The following is a 21,987-nucleotide window of genomic DNA, read 5'->3' as shown; positions in this document are numbered from 1 at the left end:
TAGTACACATTCCATCTGGTTAGTGTTGTTACTGATATAAAAAATCTTATGGAATCCATCTTTACTAGTGGAGCATAAGTCTCATCATCATGCTGGCCATATTGTTGTGAAAAGCCTTCTATAACTATTCTAGTATGGCTTTGTATCTTCAAATGCTAACATTATGATTAGACTTGACTTTGTAAAACCACCTATTTACAATTTCCTTCTTTCCTAATGGAAGGTAACATAAATCCCAAGTGTTTTTTTTGTACAAAGTGTCCATCTCTTTATTCATAGTAGTGTGCCATTTTGTTTATCGACTGCATCCTCAAAGTACATTGGCTCTTCTATAGCCATGATGGTATAGTCATAAGAGCATACTTCACCTCACCCACCATAGGTTTTGTTGTATTGCCAATATCAATAAATAACCATAGCGCGACTAGTAGATGTTATGTGATGCCTGTAAGTGCCTTGTATTAATAGGTAATCCTTGGAAGAACCCGCTGTTGGGCAGTTAACTACCAAATAGATGGGCAGGAATGCACCACAACATTAACAAACAAGGGTTGTACCTTGGACATTTCAATTGGTTTAGGTGCCTCGGACAACCCAGTGCTTCCCGTGATCCACAAGATCATCGATGCGCCTGCTTTAGTCTAGAAGAAGACCGTGGATCCTCTAAGAACAATGGAAGGCTGTCAACACCAAGGTAGTACCTATATCCTCCCATGATGATTTCATCATGTCACAAGAGGGAAGGTGAGAGCACTATTAGTAACTATATCTACCAAATAAACGGCCCCCTACCCTCCGCCTACCTCGCCCTCAAAAGAGAAAGGATCCTGTTGGATTCCAAAGGGCATTCTTCCAACCTCTACTCTTCAATCCCTAAAAGATCAAAGTCAATGTGAAACCTTACGCACACCCTTACTTCCCACATCGACAGGGATTCAAGCTCCCAAACTGAGGAAATCTTGAAGAAGATGACGTGCAACAACAAGCAAACAGCTAAAAAGCCACCCCAGCTGGGTTCCTAAAATGCTACTTCACGCTCAAGGCTACTACAAAGGCAACAAGTATATCTCAATGCCTAAGACCCACTACACGGCAATCACTCTACCTTCTTGTAAATTTCCCACTAATACCAGGTAGCCATTGGTGTCATCTACATGAAAGGCAACAGTACTACCACAAGAACTTTCGTCTAAAACAGAGGTAGTGCCACAAGAACCTACTGCTAGTCCTTCAAGGAAAAATATTGTTGAGGAAAATTCATAGGCAAGTCTCTTCCACTTGCAAATCCTTATCCTGCAAAGGAATACATTGTAGCAGTGCCACAAGAACCTATTCCAAAAAAGGGAGCAACAACCCAAGAACATATTGCATCAAAGGAGAAACGTGAGGCCCGATGGGTCCCCAATTGTAGACTACTGGGGATACAGCTAGTTGCTACTTTTTGGCTAACGTGATGACTCTAGTTAATGCTGACTCATTGTGCTAATAATGTGTCCCACTGTGATGATAATGCTGCTAATGCCAGGTGTTGTGTTAGTAATGTCAATCACTACATTAAGGCTAATGTTGACCCACTACATTACAAGGATTACTATATAAGGAGGAAGCCTCATTCTGCAACTCCTCACTTTGCATCGTACCAAAATTCTTCACAAATTTCATTGCTTCCATTTCCATCTAAAACTCATTGCCACTCATATCCACCATACGTCAACTAGATCTTCATGCTTTGTCAGTGCAAGTGACCTATTTTCAGTCGAAGGACTACTCCCAAGTGATGAAGCCACCTTCACCTACCACTCCCTCCACTTCCTACACTATTTTCGTAACCCTCCCTTTCCAAATGGATCAATCGAAGATGTAGACCACCCATGAGCCCAAGCCCTCGTCTCAGCAATCCACCACATGGCCCCAAAAGAAGCGCAAGATCATTGACACAGAGGATGTGTATAACTACTCTGAACACAATCTACAAATCACACATTTCTCCCCCTTTGGGAGTAGATATAGAGGGTTGTGATTCATTTGCAATTCAAGTGTAACATGACTGCCAACCAATGTCTACTCGTCCAACAAATGCATATGCAGAGCAACGACACCCTCTCAACATGATTCTCTGTCTTTTGAGCTTCTCCAAGGTCTCGTTAGGAAAAACCACATGGCAGATAGGACCAAACCATGGTTTAGTTTGTTTAACTCTAGGTTTGGTTTAGTGGTCTTTGGTTAGCAGAGTACCACGTGGAAGATACGCTCAGGACAAGTTGACCCCCATTGAGTGGTTGGTCAAGTTATCCAAAGCTGTCCCTTATCTAGTCATGTCGTCAATACCATATCATCTTATATACCACCTCAACAAGACCAGTCATCAATCCACCTAAGCTGCCACATCATCATTGCCACATGGCACTGACCCTTGCATGCATAGTCCCCTGCTAGGCACATTGTGAACACACTGCATGTGACCACTCCTGCCACCTTAACACAGGGCTCCACAGGCATAGTCCCTACTAGGCACAGTCACCGCATGTGACCCCTTGACTACCACATCATCATTGAGCACGTTTGCACTCCTTTTGCCCCTCCACCTAGATTAAGTCGTATCTCTTGATCCAAGAAGAATTTGAGGGTGCTCCAAAAAGGAAAATCTCTTGATTTTTCATGCTCTACACACTTGTCACATAACACCGCTTGGCTACATGCATCTATGAGGAGTACCATTTTAATCACTTCTCTACTGAAATAGTTCGCATGGCATTTTGGCTCCATAGCATTCCCAAGCCTTACACAGAGAATTTAGTTGGGTTGGCAGTTCATCTTTTTCACCCACACCTACTCCTTCTAAGGGCATAGAAGAGGTGGTTTCCATCCTTAATGCTAGATGGAAACTATCTAATACTGAAAGGAAATGGGATATCAGGTTCTCACTTATCTAGGATAGAAAGATACCATAAAAAATGTCCACTCTTTTGTGGCTAATTCTCCATAAAGCTGTCTAGACAAACTGTAGAAGCTTGAGGATTGGCAAGGGAGATGGCATCTATAAATCTTGTTTGGGAATCGAAGAAGACATATTCGTCTTGTTTATTTCCTACCTCAAGGCAATAAAAGTTTGGAAGGTGATTCATCTAATGCTAGGGGAACCAATCAACTGGAAATCACTTCTTCTGGGAGAAGCACTCAAGCTAACTTATGCCACATGGGTCAATATCAGAGCACATGCACTGTGGTTTATAAGGATAGCTAGGAATGCATATCAGTTTAATGATGAGTTCATTTGTGCTGAACATTTATTTTTTAATTGGTATGGAAAGAATGCTGCTGCTCCTACTAATTGATTACTACCTTTTGTGTGGTCCAAGCCAAATTTTTGCTGGATCAGGAAATTTATAGCTTTAATGAGCAGATCTTTCAATTACAGGTTGAATTGGATGATCACATTAGAGATGATGGGAGATGTACCAACTCCAACATGGACCTAAAAGCTGAGCTCCTACCTTCTTTATTCCCTTTTAAGCATGAACCTGCAAGCTAACTATTCACTTTTTCCTTCTACCTTGAATTTATCAAGAAGCTATTATGTCACTATGGGAAGCAAATTTTGGCCTTTTTCCTCTGAGCTATAAAATATTTTGTTTACATACTGATTATTCCTCTCTACAGAGGGGTCTTTTGTTCTTATGGAACTTCTATGTACAAAGCTTATAATCATAATATAATCAAACTCTTATTTGCCCCAAAAAAAAAAAAGTCTCTAGTGCTTCCTCTTAGCAACACCATTCTACTGAGATGTGTGAGCTGTAGTGAGTTTTCTCTTGATCCCGTACTTCTTGCAAAACCCATTGAACTCGGTGGAAGTGAACTCTCCCCCTCTGTCTATACGGAAGGCTTTGATTACCTCCCTGCTCTCCTTCTCTACCTGGACCTTCCAGTCTTTGAATTTCTCATAAGCCTAGGACTTCTTGGCCATGCAAAATACCCATGTCATGTGACTGAAATCATCCACAAATAAAAGAGAATACCATGAACTTGCAAATGAATTTTTTCACATTGGACCACAGATGTCGGAATGAACCAACTCGAGTGACTTCTTGGCCCATGATGAGGCCTCCTATGGGAACTTATCCCTATGTTGCTTGCCCTCCAAGCAAGCCCTACAAACATGGTCATCATTGCTTGCAATCGGTGGAAGTCCATCCGCCATCTTTGACTTCTGTATCTCGATGAGAGTGCCATAATTGATGTGACCAAACCACTCATGCCACAATCTGGATCTACCATGGTCCCTGTGCACCAACAAAGCATTGAGATGATATAGTCCATGCTCCTCGACTCCTTGAGCCACCACCTTTCCATTTGCCTTGGATGTGATAGTGACTTTGTCGTTGGTAAATAAGATCCATCTGACTGACAGACAATAGGTTCTTGCACAAATTCAGTACATACAATACACCAGAAATCAGCTCCTCATTTCCTACAGTCATGATGAATGGAATACTAACAACTCCCTTCATAGGGCATCCCCCATATTGACCTTGAAATCGGGATGCGTACCTTCCATGGATTTGAACCACTCCTTCTTGTTGGACGTGTTTTGAAGCTCCACTATGCATGTACCAACCTTCCTTTCCTTCTTTGACTGCATAGGTGGAGCAGTATTCAGTGATTATGAAAAGAGGGCATGTCGTGACGTTTGTTGATTCGGTCTTTGGCTCCTCCTTGGACTTGGACTCCTTCTTATGCTTGAGGTCCGCCTTCTTCTTGTGACACTCCTTACTAGAATGGCCAAACTTCTCATAGTAGAAGTACTTCATCTGCCTCTTTTTCTCTACATCCTCGGTCTTGTTGTTGTTATTGGAGTCTTTGAACTTACCCTTGCCGAGCTTGTCCCATGAGAGCCTTCTCACGATTGAGTAAATAGCTTTTCTCGAGCCTTTTCCTTCAATAGTAAAGGGCCAAGCTCCTCAAAGGTGAGAGGCTTGATCCTCTATCCTCCAGTGACCATAGTCACAAAACTCTTGAATACGAGGTAGTTTGTGTAACGTCAGCAATGCTAGATGACTTGAGTCTACCTTCTGACCAACTGCAGCGAGCTGGTCCCTTATCACCTTGACTTTTATCAGATGGTTATGAACATTGTCCCTCTCATTCATATCCAAATTGTACAGTTGATGTTGAAGAAGCAAGATATGAGATGTGTTGTTTGTTTCATACAGATCCTTTAGAATAGCCCACACCTCTACAGACATCTCGTCCATCTGGATGTGCAGAAGAACAGAGTCTACCGTGGTTCCTATGATTAATGCTAGGGAGTGGGCATCTATGTCTTCCCAATTTTCAAGCTCCTCTCCATCTACGAGAATGAGAATCTTCCCCTTGTTGTCCAACATATCTTCTGTCTTTGCCTCAACCTCCATTGTCAACTTCCACAACCTCCAAGCCACTAAATGACTCCAGATTTTCACCTTCCAGATTGGGTAGTGTTATGGATAAAATTGTCTAAGGAAAAAGGCATTAATATGTATGTGTGTTTGTATATGTGGCAATAGTATAATAAAATATGGTGTGCATAGGGCCCAAGGTTGAGGTGGCAGGGCATGACAATGTGCCACCCTTCCATGTAAGAGGACCCATAAGGTGTGTTGTACATAATCCATAATAGTAATATTATAAAATGCAAGGTGGCATGGCTCCTCCATGTGCCACCCCTCCACCTAGGCTGCATTTAGTGAGATATGGCTCAAAGTCCATGGGAGAAGCAATATAAAATAGGTGGAGATGGATATTATATTGAGTTATACCCTCCATATGAGATAGGCCCATGTGGGGGAGGTATAGAAGGACCAAGAGAGCTAGTTAAATAATGGGGAAAGTAGGATGAGATGGCAAGATTCCTTGTGCCAGCCCTCCACTTGTCCTCCTAGAGGTTTGAACATATTATAAAATTGGAAAGAGACCAAGGGAGTATCATAGACTTGAGATAAGGGGCTTGATTTATGTGGAAAACTGAGGCAAAGGGTTGTCACACACAATTGAGTGTGTGTAACCACCTAGCCCACATGGGAGACTTTTCCACACACACCATGCATGTGGGAGGATACATTAATGTGGAGAGACCCCCTCTTTTGGCTATAAAGGAAGGGGCTATTCCTTAATGAGACACGCTCATTCTTGTAAAGCCACCTAGCTAGTATTTTGATATTTCCCTCTCATCCCTTCTTTCAAATAAAGTATGGTTCACTTCCCTTGATGTCTACATCTCAACATTCCTCTTCCTATCATGTACATGCCTCTCTTCCCCCTCTCACTTTCCCCTTGTGTCATAGTCTCCCTTTTCCTTCCCTCCACTTCTAATTCCTTTTTCACCCCTATGACATCCCTTCGCCCTCTTGATCTCCTTCTCTCTATGGCCTTTGAGCGTCGCCATACTTAGCCTCTAGCCTCTGATCTCGAAAACTTTTTCGGCTAAAAGTTTTGGTGTGGCTGCTGGGATCCGAATCTCCACGGCTGGTGGTGAATCTTCTATTCATACGGGTTACATCAACAAAACTATACCATCTGTGCTCTTTCTAAGCTACTGCACATGCATTCGATTCGTGCGTCTCCTGCGCTCCAGTTCTCTGGACTGCTGCGACTTCTGGTTGTGGACAGTTTTCTGCGCTCACCTGCGTGACAGTTCTCTGGACTGCTGCGACTTCTGGTTGCGGACAGTTTTCTGCGCTCACCTGCGTGACAGTTCTCTGGACTGCTGCGACTTCTGGTTGCGGACAATTTTCTACGCTCACCTGCGCGACAGTTCTCTAGACTGCTGCGACTTCTGGTTGCGGACAGTTTTCTGCGCGACAGTTCTCTGGATTGCTTTAGTTGCGGACTGTTTTCTGAGCCCCTGCAAAAGAGTAACAGCAGATCCCGCGCCCCCCCTATCTCTTCTCTTCTTCTCCTCCTCTTTCTCTTCTCCTTCTCCTCTCCTCTCCTCTCTTTTTATTAAAGAGTAGGATTGGAACCCAAGACCTCCCCCTTCACAAAAGAAAGTCTTATCATTGGGCCAACAAGTTGGAAGTGGTAAAAATATAATGATTTTTGTTCATATATTGAAATCGCGGGAGCTGTAACTCTCTAACCGTAAGGAGTTTGCTCTTGCTGTAAAAATCAAAAATATTTCATTTTATGTGCTCTATCCACATCTCTTGCTAGATCGCCAATTCAGAACTTCTCCAAGCTCACTTCACGGATGCACGCCTCACGAGAAGGGTGGACATTTATGTCACTTCTCGACACGTTTAAGGAATTGGTGCATGTTCCTCCGCACCTTACAGCTACCAATGCACGAGATGTCTTCCTTGATCTTCATGTCGACCTTCAACGGCTGATTGTCCAGTGCATTATTGATGGTGATGACGGGTGGAATGATACACCGTGGATGATTCATGGTGAAGAACTACTGATACGCTGGGAGGATTTTGACTTTACTTCTACTCATTGTGCGGTGATCGAACTACTTGCTGCTTCAGAGGTAATTAAAACGGTGTCCTTCATCGAAGGGTGGGATGCTCCCCAAGCTTGGGGGGAGATTTGGCACATCTGCTTGTTGATTCCTATGAAAAAGCTCGTCCTGAATGGTTTATTCACAATCTCATTACAAAGCTTTCTAGGCCTTGGCTATGGTTGGTAATGTTTCGACAAAGGAATCCATTTGTACCTAATCAGCCTTTTGTGCCTCATTTCGAGCTTCAAATTGTAATTCTTTTTGGGCTTAAGATAAACTATCAACAAAGGATTGCAAGTTTATTTGGTGCTGAACGTTTGGCTCAAGTGTTGAATTCTCCCCACCCTCTCCTCCTACCTATCTTGGACTACCAAGAAACTTGGGATGTCCGAATTTTAGTCCTGGTGTGATGACATCTTGGATTCTTCAATTTGATGGAGCTTACAAACCTTCAACCAAGGCGGCTGGCATGGGTGTGAAGCTCAGTTCACCGGGTGGTGAGGAGTATTGTTACAGCAAGTCTTCACCCGCAAGTACTTGCAATCAAGCTGAGTACTCGGCGCTCATTTTTGGGCTACAAAAGGCACAAGAACATCATGCCAAGCAATTGGAGGTGCAAGGAGATTCTCAACTAGTGTGTGAACAAGTTAGTGGAAGGTGGAAGGTGCGGAGCAAAGGCTTGGTTCCACGACATCAACAAGCCTTGGAACTTTGCAACCAATTTGAAGAGGTAAAAATTCAGCATATCCCTCGAGCTCGAAATCTTGTTGCTGATTTCTTGGCACGTGAAGCTTGTATTTCAATCACGCATGATGCGAGTGGAAGCGCCACCCCAACAAAGCCGCAAGCCACAAAGGAGGGTGATCGTTTGTAAGGAATGCAAAGGTTGTGGTCATCATGAAACTAAGTGTTGGGCATACTTGATACGAGTTCACCGACTTCGGAAGATCATCAGGAGGGTTCTCAAGGACATTGCTCAAAAGAAGGATGCCAGACCGCACACCCCTTGAAGAAATAGCATGGCGACTACAAGAACTGGAAGAAGCTGAAGGTGATGTGCAAGCTCTCCAACTGTTGACATTTGTCATGGCATTCTTGTTTGCCTTGATGAACAACCTCATGCAACGCCGCGCCTCTAATCCTCGCGTGTAATGATCAATGTGATATCATGAGGGTTGGTCCTTTTAAGATTGTCTATGTGCTATTCTATGCTGAAGATTCTTCTCGTGTAATATTTCACACTACCCCAGTCACACCCTACCCTGCCTATGTGTGCTTTTTGGATGTATCTTCACCCGATTTTCAGTTCAAGCTTCCTCTTACTATTGTTTGTCCATAGATAAGCCCCTCTTTTCCATCTTCCAAGCATGGCTGACATTCTCGTGTTTTGTGGACGGGTAGAAGAAAATCCAAATGAGTATCTTGTGGCTTTCAAGCACCGTTGTGTTTCTCTCAACTTTCTTACTGAAGACAAATGGCTATTGGTTCTTCCCACATTTCTAGAAGGTTTGGCTCAAGTGTGGTATGAGAAGCAAGCCGAAGATGTTCGCCAAAGCTGGCCAAGGTTGACAGCAGCAATGATTGAGTATTTCGGCAAAGAAGAGGAGCCGGAGAATGTGTACCTGCAGGTGGCAAATTTGAAGCAGTCAGAAGGTGAGACGGCGCGTCGATATGTGGATCGAGCGGCCGTGCTCCTGGACCGTTTGATTGCCACACAGGAGGACAATGTCGGGTTTCGAGCTGGAATGACTCAGCATGTGCTGGGCTACCTTGTAGCAGGAGCGAGTGATGAATTCCGCCTCAAGCTTAAATGGGAGAATCCAGAAACTATGGTGCTAGCACATGAGATTGCTCAAAAGTTTGATAAAGTTCAGTCTGACCCCGCTTCAAAGAAGACGATTGTCCCTCCGCATCCCCCTCCATTCCTGCAACAACAACCTAGGGGGTCTAACTCAGGGGCATACCCCCACCCCTCATCAGGGATGTATCCATCGCCTCCACCTCAAATGTATGGTCCTCCCTTAGATGCTTACCCTTAACAAGGTGGATATCCTCATCCTCCGCCTCGAAGATTTCCCCAGCCTCGCCCACGAGCTCCCCTCCTCTCTACTCCCGTGGCCCCTCCAACTAAAGAGGCCCCCCCTGCAACAGAACCTGGAGTCAATGACCTAGCCAAGGCCCTGAATGATCTTCGGCTTGAGATGGTGGGCATCAGAAATCAAGCCAACCGCCCTCCAAGAGATCCCAGTGCAACCTGGTGCCATAGAACCGGAAGAAGAAGAGGAGCATGATAGTGATACTATCTCATCTTCAGTGTATGAGTCCATGGAAGAATCAGACGGGGGGGACGAATTCTCAGAGGAGGAAGTTTACATGATGGGGGTGTCTCCGACCCTGCCACCTGCAGAAAAGATAACAGCTAGTCCTCAACAGCTCGAATCAATGCTTTCTCCAGACCTCACTCCAGGTGAGAAAGATGAGTTTCTTGAAATGTTCAAAGATTTCCCTGACCTCTTTGCAACTAGCTACCACCACCTTCGCCATGTGACTGCTATAGAGCACAAGATAGAGCTAAAGCCTGATGCAAAGCCTGTGGCTCAGAAGTATCGAAGATTATGGCCCTGCAAACCGACGCTTTGCGCTCAGAGTTGCAGAAGCTTGTAGAGGCTGGGTTTATTGCTCCGGTTCACAATACTGAATGGGTTTCACCAGTGGTAGTCATCCCAAAGAAAAACAACAAGTGGAGGGTCTGCATCGACTATAAGAAACTCAATGCTGCCACCAAGAGGGATCATCATCCACTGCCCTTTCAAGACCTCATTCTTGAGAAGGTAAGTGGTCATGAGATGTATACTTTCTGTGATGGTTACTCTGGGTTTTATCAAATCAGAATTGTCGAGGAAGATGTGCTTAAAACCACATTTGCCGTGCCCTGGGGGACATTTGCATTCAAAGTAATGCCATTTGGCCTCACCAATGCTCCTGCTACCTTTCAAAGATTTATGCAGATGGTGTTTGCTCCTTATTTGGGGGATTTCTTGGAGGTGTTTTTAGATGATTTTTGTATATTCTCATCACGTAAGGAGCACATCATGAAGGTTAGATTGGCCTTCCAAAGGGTCAATGATGCAAATGGCAGTCTCAACCCTGAGAAATGCACCATTGGAGCCACTCAAGGGAGGTTATCGGGACATGTTGTCTCATCCGAGGGCATCAAGCCTAACCTCAAGAAGGTAGAAGCCATCCTCAAACTCTCCCCACCTACAACCAAACGTCAAGTACGCTCATTTGTCAATTTAGCAGGATACTATCGCCGCTTCATTGATCAATATGCTGCTTTGACACGGCCCATGACTATGCTATTAAAAGATGGGGTTGATTTTTCTTGGGATGAGGATTGTGATCATGGTTTTGCACAAATCAAGAATGCTCTGGCTTCAGAACCCATTCTACACAATCCAGACTGGTCAAAGACCTTCTATATCAATCCTGGGTTTGGTGAGCACACTCTGGCAGGTATTCTTCTCCAGCAAGGGGAGGATCGGTTCATGTATCCCGTTCGATTTGCTTCTCGACAATTGCTCGACACTGAGCGACGCTATTCAGAGGCCGACAAGCATGCCTTGTCTTTGGTGTTTTGCATTGAGAAATTTAAGCATTATGTGGCTGGAAAGTCCTTCTTTATACTCACTAGCACTGGTCTTGCAAAGCAGGTTCTTCAATCACCAAATCCCATGGGCCGGTTGGCCAAATGGTTGGCAGTTCTACAAGAATATGATTTTTCTTTCAAAATTGTAAAAGGGGGTTATTCCAACTTGAAGAATGCTTTGATTGATTTAGAGGAGTGCCTTGATGTAACCCTGGTAGCAGCCATAGAAGTTGGGGATCCTTGGTATGGTGGTATCTATAAGTTTTTGACCGCTTTCTCCTTTCCTTCAGAAAGTACAAGCTATGAGAGAAAGAAGATCCGCAGAGATAGTAGGTGCTACACCCTCCTTGATGGGGTGTTGTACCGTCAAGGCATGGATGGGGTACTCAGACGGGCCATTGATGCAGATGAAGTGCCTAAGGTATTGAAGCATTATCATGATGGATTTTGTGGAGGCCACTATGCCAGTAAGAAGATTTTACATGCTGGATACTATTGGCCGACATTGTTCAAAGACGTCACTTTGTATTGCAAAACCTGTGAACCATGTCTTCGGTAGGAAGGATTTGCGTCCCGGGCAACATCACCCAGTGATGTCCATCCATCCGTTTCAGAAGTGGGGAAGTGGGGAATAGATTTTGTTGGGCCCTTGCCCATGACTGCCTGCAAAAAGAAGTATCTTTTGGTAGCCACTCAGTATGTCACTAAGTGGGCTGAAGCTATCGCTCTCTCTGCTGCAAATGGCAAGGCAGTTTCAAGTTTCATATTTGAACGTATCTGCACAAGGTTTGGGACACCCATGGAGATAGTCTCGGACCATGGGAAAGACACTTTGCTGAGGGGGATGTTGTGCTATGCTTTGATAATAGATTGGACCACCAAATGGATAAGAAGTTTCTGCCACTGTGGGTTGGTCCATACAAAGTCATCAAAGAACGTAGCAATGGGTCTGTACAAGTTCAGGAGTTGCATGAACCATATGGCAAGAAGGTGATCAACAAGCATTACCTCAAGCCTTTCTTTGTGCGTGATGGTCCCAAGCATGGAAATGCTGTGCATTCCCTGCCTGGGGGGGGGAACTGTTATGGATAAAATTGTCTAAGGAAAAAGGCATTAATATGTATGTGTGTTTGTATATGTGGCAATAGTATAATAAAATATGGTGTGCATAGGGCCCAAGGTTGAGGTGGCAGGGCATGACCATGTGCCACCCTTCCATGTAAGAGGACCCATAAGGTGTGTTGTACATAATCCATAATAGTAATATTATAAAATGCAAGGTGGCATGGCTCCTCCATGTGCCACCCCTCCACCTAGGCTGCATTTAGTGAGATATGGCTCAAAGTCCATGGGAGAAGCAATATAAAATAGGTGGAGATGGATATTATATTGAGTTATACCCTCCATATGAGATAGGCCCATGTGGGGGAGGTATAGAAGGACCAAGAGAGCTAGTTAAATAATGGGGAAAGTAGGATGAGGTGGCAAGATTCCTTGTGCCAGCCCTCCACTTGTCCTCCCAGAGGTTTGAACATATTATAAAATTGGAAAGAGACCAAGGGAGTATCATAGACTTGAGATATGGGGCTTGATTTATGTGGAAAATTGACGCAAAGGGTTGTCGCACACAATTGAGAGTGCGTAACCACCTAGCCCACATGGGAGACTTTTCCACACACACCATGCATGTGGGAGGATACATTAATGTGGAGAGACCCCCTCTTTTGGCTATAAAAGGAAGCGGCCCGAGTTCAGTAGCTGCAACTGCACCAGCTACACCAACAATCCAGGCGTTGAGGATTCGCCCACCAACCTTCACTAAAGGCAAGCTAGAATGGGCAACATATTCATCTTGCATATCCTAACCCTCCCGCTCTACCATAGCCTCAATGGGGTACTCAGGTCGATCACACTAGAAGTGTCCATCTACAACTACACCATCTAAAATTTTGACCTTTTCATTCAGGACCAAGCAGCTTGCCGACATAGTATTTATAGGTTGAACGTCGCCTTATTGTTGCTGCTCAGATTCGTGAACTACCCTATCCTACTATGCTAGAGTTGCCATAGTATTATGTGAAGCTATTAAGTGAGATTGAAAAGCTACTCAGCAGCCATATAACAAAAGCTGTGTCTATGCAGAATAATATTCGCAATTTATGTAAGGCCCTGTGAACCAAGTGGCGGGAACGAGTCACCCTAGCTCAGTGTTATGTTACTCGTTTTGACAATGCTTTTGGCATTTCTAACCCTGTTGAGGACCCTCATACTCAGCTCTTGTCTGTTGAGAACACGGATCAGCCTCCAATCAATATACGATCTCTCTATCCTTAGCCTTCGTTGGATCAGCACTCGGTTGAATTCTTTTGATCCATCATCTCCCAGGCCCTTGTCCTCTCAAGCTCCTCCAAGAAATTTCCCTTGTCCACCCTGTACTGCTCCTAGTCCACCTTCCTTTGCTACTCCATGGCAATGGCATAACCTTGCATGCGGCCTCATATATTCAACCCTCGTGCATCAATGTTTGAGCAACGCCTGCTTCTAGCGAGCCTTGAATCATGAGGGCCCAATTGAAAAAAGATGAGGCGAGATGTTGGCCCTTGGGTTAGCCCAATAGGTGATCAACCAAAGCCTCCTTAGTTAACTTCTGGATGGAGACTATCAGCAACAAGGAGCGGTCACCCTACCGAGCGATCGCCCTGCCTCTAAAGTAGAGGCAGCTTGAATCTAAGGGTGGTAGACCAATGGCGAGGAGCAGTCTTGTAGAGACCTTCGACGTCCAAGAAGAGCATGGGTTTAAGAATTTTATACCAAGTTGTTGTGCCCATGTCTTTTGGACCCTTTGCCTTGAGCAACTACTATTGCGTGTTGGTGGTGGGTTGGCTCTCAAATGCTTCTAGATTAGATGGGATGCAAAAAAAAAACAACATGGTCAAATTTTCAGGCTGTTGGGTATTCCTATGGGCTTTAATGTTAATATGAGGGATAGATGGCACTGGTTCCTAGATAGATTTAAGAAAAAAATAGATAGACTAAAAGGGCTATAGGCCAATCTTGCAGGGAGAAGAGTTGCCTTAAACCATTGCATTTACCCAATTCCTATTTTGTATCTCTCTTGGTGCCCCTCTAAAACAGGCTTAGAAAAATTCATTAGAATCTGTAGATTTTTCTTACGGGGGGGAAGTGATACCAAAAGGAGAATTTCAATGGTTAAATGGTCTTTCTGCATCAGACCTAGAAACTTGGCCAGTAGTCAATATCCAGTTGGCCTACAAACTTGCTGCCACTTGGATTATAAAAGCTATCACCTCTTCTGATACTGACTGGGCCAACCTTCTGGTGGTTAGAAATTTTAAAATTTTCAGACCTTATAGGGCTCCTAAATGGAAAGATTTTCCTTTCCTCTCTGCTATTGGCAACCCTAAGCCCAGTATGACTAAGGGGACTCAACTTTGGAAAACTCTATGGGGGGCTTTTAAATAGATTAAGAGCCACATAGTCCTCTCTAGTAAAGGGAGTTTCGTGACTTTGGACTCAAATTGGGTATCTTTTTTCTTAACTAAACAACAACTAAGTGATGATGAGTTCCTAAAAGCCTTGCAACTATCAAAGAAAGGGCTAGTCACTTGGGGAGATTTGTGGGACAAGGCCAATTTTAAATGGAAGACATCCATCCTCCTTGCCTTGATAGCAGCTCTGCTTTTTCTAGCCTCTTTTAAAATAGCTTGCACATTTGAAACAACATCTTGCCATCCCTGGGAGCAAGAGTCTATAGGAAAAAAAGCCATATACCATCTCTCAATGATCTGTTTCTGCATAGTTTGAAGTTTGAATAGAGAGGGGCTTGCTTTAAACCATGAATTGCCTTTTCTACCATTTCCCAAGTCTATCCAAGCTAAGATTGGCTTATGATCTGAAAGGGTGAAAGAGGAGAAAGTTCTTTGCTTGACTCCCAAGGCTTGATCTAGTAGAGATTGGGCAACATAAACTCTATCCAATCTTGCCTCTCTTCTTAGCTCACCTATCTATCTATTGCACTAAGTGTATATGCTAGTTGAGCCTATGTCCACAACTTGAAGACTTTCCTTGAGGTCTTCCCAGAGTTGAAGTTCAGGGCCTCTAATCACATACCCTTTTTGTAACCACATATCTCTTGAGCTCTCAACCATATTGAAGTCCCCTAGTATCACACAATCACTACCCAAGTTCATCATTGAATCCCAAGTGGCTCTTCTGTCCATTGTTCTAGTTAGGGAATAAACTAAGACCACTGGAAAAGATATCATTTTTTACTTGCATTCTAGAGCAAGCCATCTGTGATTTACATCTTGTTGGCAATTGAGAACACAATCTTTGTAGTATAGGATTCCTATTGCAGTTCCCCCTCTACCTTCTTCATGATCAGTATAAAACCAAACCCTTTTGTTGTCAATACTTTTGAGTCTGTTTACCAATACATCCTTAGTGACTTTAACTTCTTGCAAAATAAGAAAATTTTGGGAAAGAGAATTTCCTCTCAGCCAGTTGGTTAACTCCTGACCTCTCCATGGGTGAGTCAATCTACACACATTAAATGTGAGTAAGGGCTACTTACCATTCTTACTTCCCCCCTTTTTTGCCTTGGGGGCAGGGCTTTTGGGAGGGGCACTCTGGCTTTTGACCTAAGAGATTCTTCTCTTATTTTGAAATATGGCTTGAGGTTTTAAAGGGGCTTCAATATTATTTTCCTATTTTTGAACCAAAGGGAGATCCTCCTTTGAGTCCCCTAACTCAGAGTCACTCATGCTAGCATCTTGCTGATTGACATCATCTTCGAATTCCTTGGACCATCGAGGCTTAACCTCATCCTCTTCCATCTTAGCATCCTAAATCCATTGCTCACTTTCGTGATCTATCAATGCTTCATAGACATTGTTGGTAGCCAGGGGGAAAGTGACTCTATCCTCCCCTATGTGAACCTTAGAATTCTTCACCTCCTCCGCCACCTTGTCTGGGACATTGCCAATTTCTTTTTCTGCACTCTTATCCTGTGTTTGACTTTTCTATTTGTCTTTTACAGTCCACTTGGACTTGGGGCCTATTGCTGGGGTTGTTCTTGAGGTTGCTTAGGCCTGTTTCTTTTTAAGGGACAACTTTTCATTGTATGGGTATTCTTTTCAAGGGACAACTTTTCACTATGTGGGTAGACAATCCACACAAAAAACAGAAGTTAGGTAGGTTTTTGTAGACCAATGGCTGTTCCATGAAAATACTCCCATTCCTATTGACAATTACCAAGGTGTTTGGAAGATCTTCAGCAACATCCAGCTTGGCACACACTTGAGGATGTCCTCCAGGATTGATAAACTACTCTTTTTCTACATCAATGATCTATCCTAAGCTTCTACAAAGATTAGGATCTTGATTGACAAGTGAAAAAGGGAGGTCAGGGAGTTCAACCCACACTGGAACAAAGGTATGTCTGGGTTGAAATCCTGGGTCCAAAATTCTAATAGTCCAGAGGGCATGGTGTAAAGATTTCCAAGCCATGTCTTTAGTCTCAAATAAGAAGGAAAAAAAACCTCTTCTTAAGAACCTCACACTAGTGTGATAACTAAACCTTTTCTGATCTAGTTGTTCCTCAACCAACCCTCAAGAAAAGCAGCACAGGAGGTTTGGGTCCAAGGAGAGAACCAATCAATGCATGGGATGGAAGCCAATCTATAGACTGCTCTAGTCTATCCTCATCCAAGAAAGCAGCCACTTTACCTTTAGTAAATGAATTTTCCTCATCTTCAGATTGCTGAACCTCTTGTTGATGTGATCGTGAATCTGCTAGTGCATTGTCTTGAGCTTGGAGTCTGTTGCTTGCTGGCTTGGATCCTCCATCGGCGCCATCATTGGTGATACCTGCATTGGAGGCTATTCTTCTCTCTAGGTGGGAGTCTACTCTGTGCCCATGTGTTGAGCTTGTGTCGGTGCTCTTGGCAGTTGGATGCACATTTGTTTCTTCCTGGCTCTGTAAATCCCCCTTCCTCGAGGAGCTTAAGTTGATGGATCTTGTCTTCCGTCGATTGGCTAGGATCTCTCCAAACTTTCCTGCTGCACCCTGGGGATCTTTGTTTGTGGCTTGTTGCTAAATCCCCTATGCATTTCTCCTTTTCTGCCATTGCTGGCAACTACGCATGAACGGGGGGGTGAACAATCCTCCTTTGAATTCCTGGACCACGCCTGCTATGAGGACCTTGCTGTCTTCTATGAGGGTCTACTCCCATTATCTGGCAACTGGGCGAGAGTGTTTCTAGTGCCTCATAACTCATTCTCCTGCAAGGGAGTGTTGTTAGCTTTGAGTAAGGGAGGAAAATGGACAGAAGTGACCTGTGCAATGTCAGCATCCACATTTGGATTCCAAAAGTCATTTCATGATGATCATCCATAGTGAATTGATGCATGAAGGAAGGCGTCACTTTTTAAATGCCCGAGGAATCAATCAATGATGCCAAATAAAGTTGCCCTAAACACAATCTTTTATATCTAATTGCTAATTTGGAACGATAATTAAACTTTAGCATTTTGTTAAAGGAGGTAGAAAAAGAAGTCACAAAATTTTGGAGACGAGACACAACATCAGGTCCATTGGACCTGATCCTCTCTGTAAATATTGGGGATAGTACCTTTATTATTCATGGACAAAGATTAGCACTTTTTGAAATTTGAATCTGAACAATTACGAGTAAGGGATTGGTTGCATGAGCCTTTGACTTCTCTTTTCGATAGCATGTAAGTAATCATCATTGTGACCTTTAAGATATAATGAGATGGACTACAATGGCATGAATGTTGGTATTATTGCTCGTCAATTTGCATCCACCATGATCGTTTCATTTGACTTCAGATTGCTCCCTCACCATTATTAAGAACATGCATAAAGAAATAAAGAATTGGTTAGGTAAAATTATAATTTTATAGAAAATGTGAAATGAGAAAGTTTTCAAGTCTCTTCAGAGACATCTAATAAAATTGGAACAAATTTACAGAAAAGATTAGCATGGCCCTTGCACAAAGGAGATATGCACAAATTAAGAAAGCTAAAAATAAATAAATCCATACATGATGTATGGGGAGAAGTGGCACACTTCCTCTCCGGTTATTTATAAAATGAGAGAGTGAGCCCCTCTCTCATTAGCTTTTCTTTTCAATTGTGGTTCTCTATTTTGCTTTCAGCTCAGCTCTCTGTTTTGCCTTATATAATTGATATATAAAAGGTTTACCTTTGATAAGTTGAGGATGTTGTAAATTGCACCATACCTCTAGGGCAATAGGGCCAAACCCTAACCCTAACCCTAAGCATGCTTCCTTTGATGATAAAAATTTCCCTGGAAGTGTGTTGACGCCAACATAAATTTTCGCTTTTCACACCACATACCAATTGATGCAACTTGCAAATTTCACTCAAATTGCAAGCTCGATGTTGTGAAGACAAACCCATGAAATTGATTGAAAGGCATAAACATACGCAAAATAGTACGCTCGAGCAAGAATTAGAAGGAACCTGCGGTTTCAAGAGACAAGTTGCAGGAGTTGTGCAAGTGTTAGCGATATCTAGTGACAGAGCTCTCGAAGGCATTATGAATGCTAGCACAGTGTCTGGTTATACACTGCTGCCAGTATTTGAACTAGTCAATCAGTCCACTAATCAGCACCCCACTGGGGATACATCCATCAGTGAGCTAGCCAAGAAAGTGAAGCTACAAGTTAAGACACCAAGGCTTCTTGTGAAGCCTAATGTGTTCTAAAATAAAGATGAGGAATTGGAAGGGAGGCTTGTTGGAATCAAGGTGAGGTTCTATGCTATCTTGGAATTGTAATTCAATTTTGTATTTTTCCAAAGTCGAGCCCAAAACATTATGTATCACAAATTTTGCTTTGATTGAGATTTCGATTGACTAGCTAAAATATACTTTGGAAATTGGCTAAAATATGCTTTGTGCTTTCAATCTCCACTTGATTGTGCAACGGCTCTATGGAGTGTATGTCCAAGCTTCTACATGTATGTCTGTCTGCCAAGGTTATAGAGAGCAAATGGATAATCATGAAAACATGTGTGAGATGGGTGATGTTTCCATTGAAGGACACATTCACATGGTCGCAAGCCTTATTCGTAACTGGTCGTTGGGGGTTGTTGGCCTGATCTCGTCCCTAATCTCTGTTGCTTGCTGTCTCGGTTTTCTTCTCCCAGGTCCGAGTCAATCATTTTGGTGGAGTGGAGCCAGTAATTTGTACATCGTCATCTTCCTCCTGCAACTCTTTCTCCTTGCTTAGATGCAGATTGGTTCCCAGATTCGATACGTTCATACTGATGCCATAATAGACTATCCCTCTCAAATCCCTCTAAAAACACGGATGACAGATCAACGTATAAGGTGCGTACAAAACTCACGGGTTTCGCAATTGCAATAGTCTGTTCTACGGATCAAAGCGATGAAGAGTTGCAGCAAGGCTAAAACTGGCATACTTGTGCGTCAACCGTTGGACGAAAGAGTCGGGGTGGCCAAGCGAGAAGCCGTTGGTGAACTAATTGGAGCTGTGGCCGAAGAAGGGGGATCCCATAGAGCCCAGCATAGTGTCCATGCTTTGACACAATTGAAGAACCAGACAAATATCATGACGATCATTCTTTCGAAAGTAAAAGTTGGTGGATAATGTAGAAGATAATGAGGCAGAACTACGAAGGAACTCTTTAGTTATCGCTTTCTTTGCGCTTTAGTTAACTCTATACCTTTGAGCTAAATATGGAATCTTATTGCACCCACTAAAATGATGACACGTGGCTAGTTCTCCTCTCAAAATTGCAAACCTTGCTTTAATTCGCCCACTCAAAGGATGACACGTGGCTAATTCTCCTCTCCTCTAGGTCGGTCATGTAAACACAAAGCTTTGGAAAAGAGTAGAGATGATGGGCGCTGAGGGGGCATCGTGGTTGAAGAAGTCAATGCAGCTTCTAAGCGATGGAGGAAACGAATTGAGGTACATAGTCACATTAAAAGAAAATGGACACCAACAAAGATATGTTTGATTTCTCAGCTCTGAAGATTCTCCATATTGTTCAGGAGGTGTTGTAGCTAGGAATGGAGGGAGAAAGAACAGAGGGGGATGAGCAACCACTACAAGCGGTACTATAGCTAGGAATGGAGGAAGAAAGAGTAGAGGAGCTGCTGCTGTAGGAGGTGCTGTAGCTAGGAGTGGAGAGAGAATGAGCAGCTACTACAAGAGGTGCTGACAACAACAATAGTGGACTAGAAAGTGCAGCTTGGAGGGAGAGAACAGCTCCGATAGAGGGAGAGAGAGGGAGAAGGTATAGAGGGTGCAACTGAAGCTTAAGAGAAGCTCCAAGAGGTGCTGTAGCTAGGAATGGAGGGAGAAAGGGTAGAGGGCGATGAGCAACTCCTCCAAGAGGTTAAGTCCTAGAAGATGGCCTTCCAAAAATTGGCGCCAATCCCAAAAATCGACGACATGGAATCCACATGGCGTGAAGTGACACCTGGTCGTTATCGGGTATGGCCAAGTGGAGGCCATTTCGGTTCGAAAGCCATCGGATATCAGCCCGGGATGGCCTCCCCATGGCCCTCCACTAAACCGGGAAGGGCCTACACATGGCTGTTCCCTACTCGTTATTCTCTCTCTCGAGGCCAGGATTTGGTAAAGCACAACAGCACAGAACAGAATTTTGTGGGAAAGCAAATGTGTATATTATGGAATACAGGATTACAACGGAGGAGAGTGAAATCTGTCACACATGGTGCATTCTTTTTGCCTCTGCAGTCTACCTGCGCTTTGCCCCTTCTCTGTTCCACATCTTCTTCACCTAAGCTATGGCATCGTTGATTTGCAAGCTTTGCCCCTGCCATTCCATATCCACGCCGCTCATGCCTTCCCTGCTTCCTCTGTCATCGTTTCACACCTCGGACAACCTTCCATTTTCTCTGCTGCGCATCTGAGCCTGCCTGAGACCTTCTTGCCTGACTTCGAGAGTGATCTTAGACCGTCCATTCAGAACGGAAGGAAGCTTGCCAGGCCGTCCAATTCGCAAGAAGAATGGGATATGCACACGCAGCTAGATTTTGCTTTCTCAGATGATTCTGATACGGACTTGGAGACAGCTTTCACAGACGGCTTGTTTTTCGATTCACGGGAGAAATGTGGATTACAGATGCATGACCTGCCTTCGCAGTCACTGAGGAAACCTTTCGACAAACTTGACTTTGCCCGAGAGTATGATATTGCTGCTGTAAGAGTACCTGCAGCAGAATGTCGGAGTATCGCTAATCGCATTCGTGGACATCTATTGAATTGGCCGCGCATTAAAAATGTGGCAAGGGTTGAAGGGGATGATCTGGAGGACGACGTGAAGAGCCTTTTGCGAGACAGTAAGGAAGCAAGCGCAACTGATATCGATTCCTTACTCAACGCAGTTTATGGCGCCCAGCAATGCTCCTCAAGCTTGTCAAAACGAATCCGGGCCGTGGAGAAAATGGACTTCCCACACTTGAAACGAATCTCCCGGCCTATAACTAAAGCTCGTAAAATCAAACGAAACGAAACGGACAAGCCTGCAAAATATATCAAGGGCAAACTTTGTCACGTTGAAGTAGCTGAAGAAAGATTAAGTTGTAATTCTGACGAGGCAAGCCTTCTGAATGTGGGATTCGGGATCAAAAAATGGATTGGCCCAACACGCTTATTGTTGCTGGATGCCAAATATGCTGGAAAATCTGCCTCTGAGCTCCCCATGGCTGTGCAGGTCGCTGGAAACCTTGTCTGTAGATGTCCTTGAATTGCCTGTTTAGAAATGTTTGAGATGTCCTCTCCACAAAAA

General features: G+C 43.8%; 1 protein-coding gene and 1 non-coding gene across 4 annotated transcripts in view; both read left to right on the top strand.

The window, feature by feature from the left end:
• Positions 1-18,106: 18,106 nt before the first annotated feature.
• On the top strand, positions 18,107-18,211 carry LOC147882360 (U6 spliceosomal RNA). The gene has a single exon (XR_015543911.1). It is a non-coding gene; the product is annotated as a U6 spliceosomal RNA (small nuclear RNA).
• A 2,605-nt stretch (positions 18,212-20,816) lies between these two features.
• The window catches only part of LOC147882359 (Met-10+ like family protein), a 128,949-nt gene continuing 127,778 nt past the window's right edge, over positions 20,817-21,987 (top strand). For all 3 annotated transcript variants that reach the window (XR_015543901.1, XR_015543900.1, XM_087401034.1), the window contains exon 1: positions 20,817-21,912. Coding sequence is in view for 1 of the 3 variants with exons in the window: in XM_087401034.1 (XP_087257160.1) it covers positions 20,908-21,912 (1,005 nt within the window). In the remaining 2 variants the exon portion in view is untranslated. The remainder of the gene's footprint in view (positions 21,913-21,987) is intronic.

Source organism: Dipteris shenzhenensis, chromosome 29 (assembly GCF_047967505.1).
Source record: "Dipteris shenzhenensis isolate YYH24624 ecotype China chromosome 29, Dip_SZ_1.0, whole genome shotgun sequence".
In the NCBI taxonomy this organism is placed as follows: domain Eukaryota; kingdom Viridiplantae; phylum Streptophyta; class Polypodiopsida; order Gleicheniales; family Dipteridaceae; genus Dipteris; species Dipteris shenzhenensis.
Note: the sequence above shows the minus strand (reverse complement) of the source record. Positions and strands in the feature narration are given on the sequence as shown.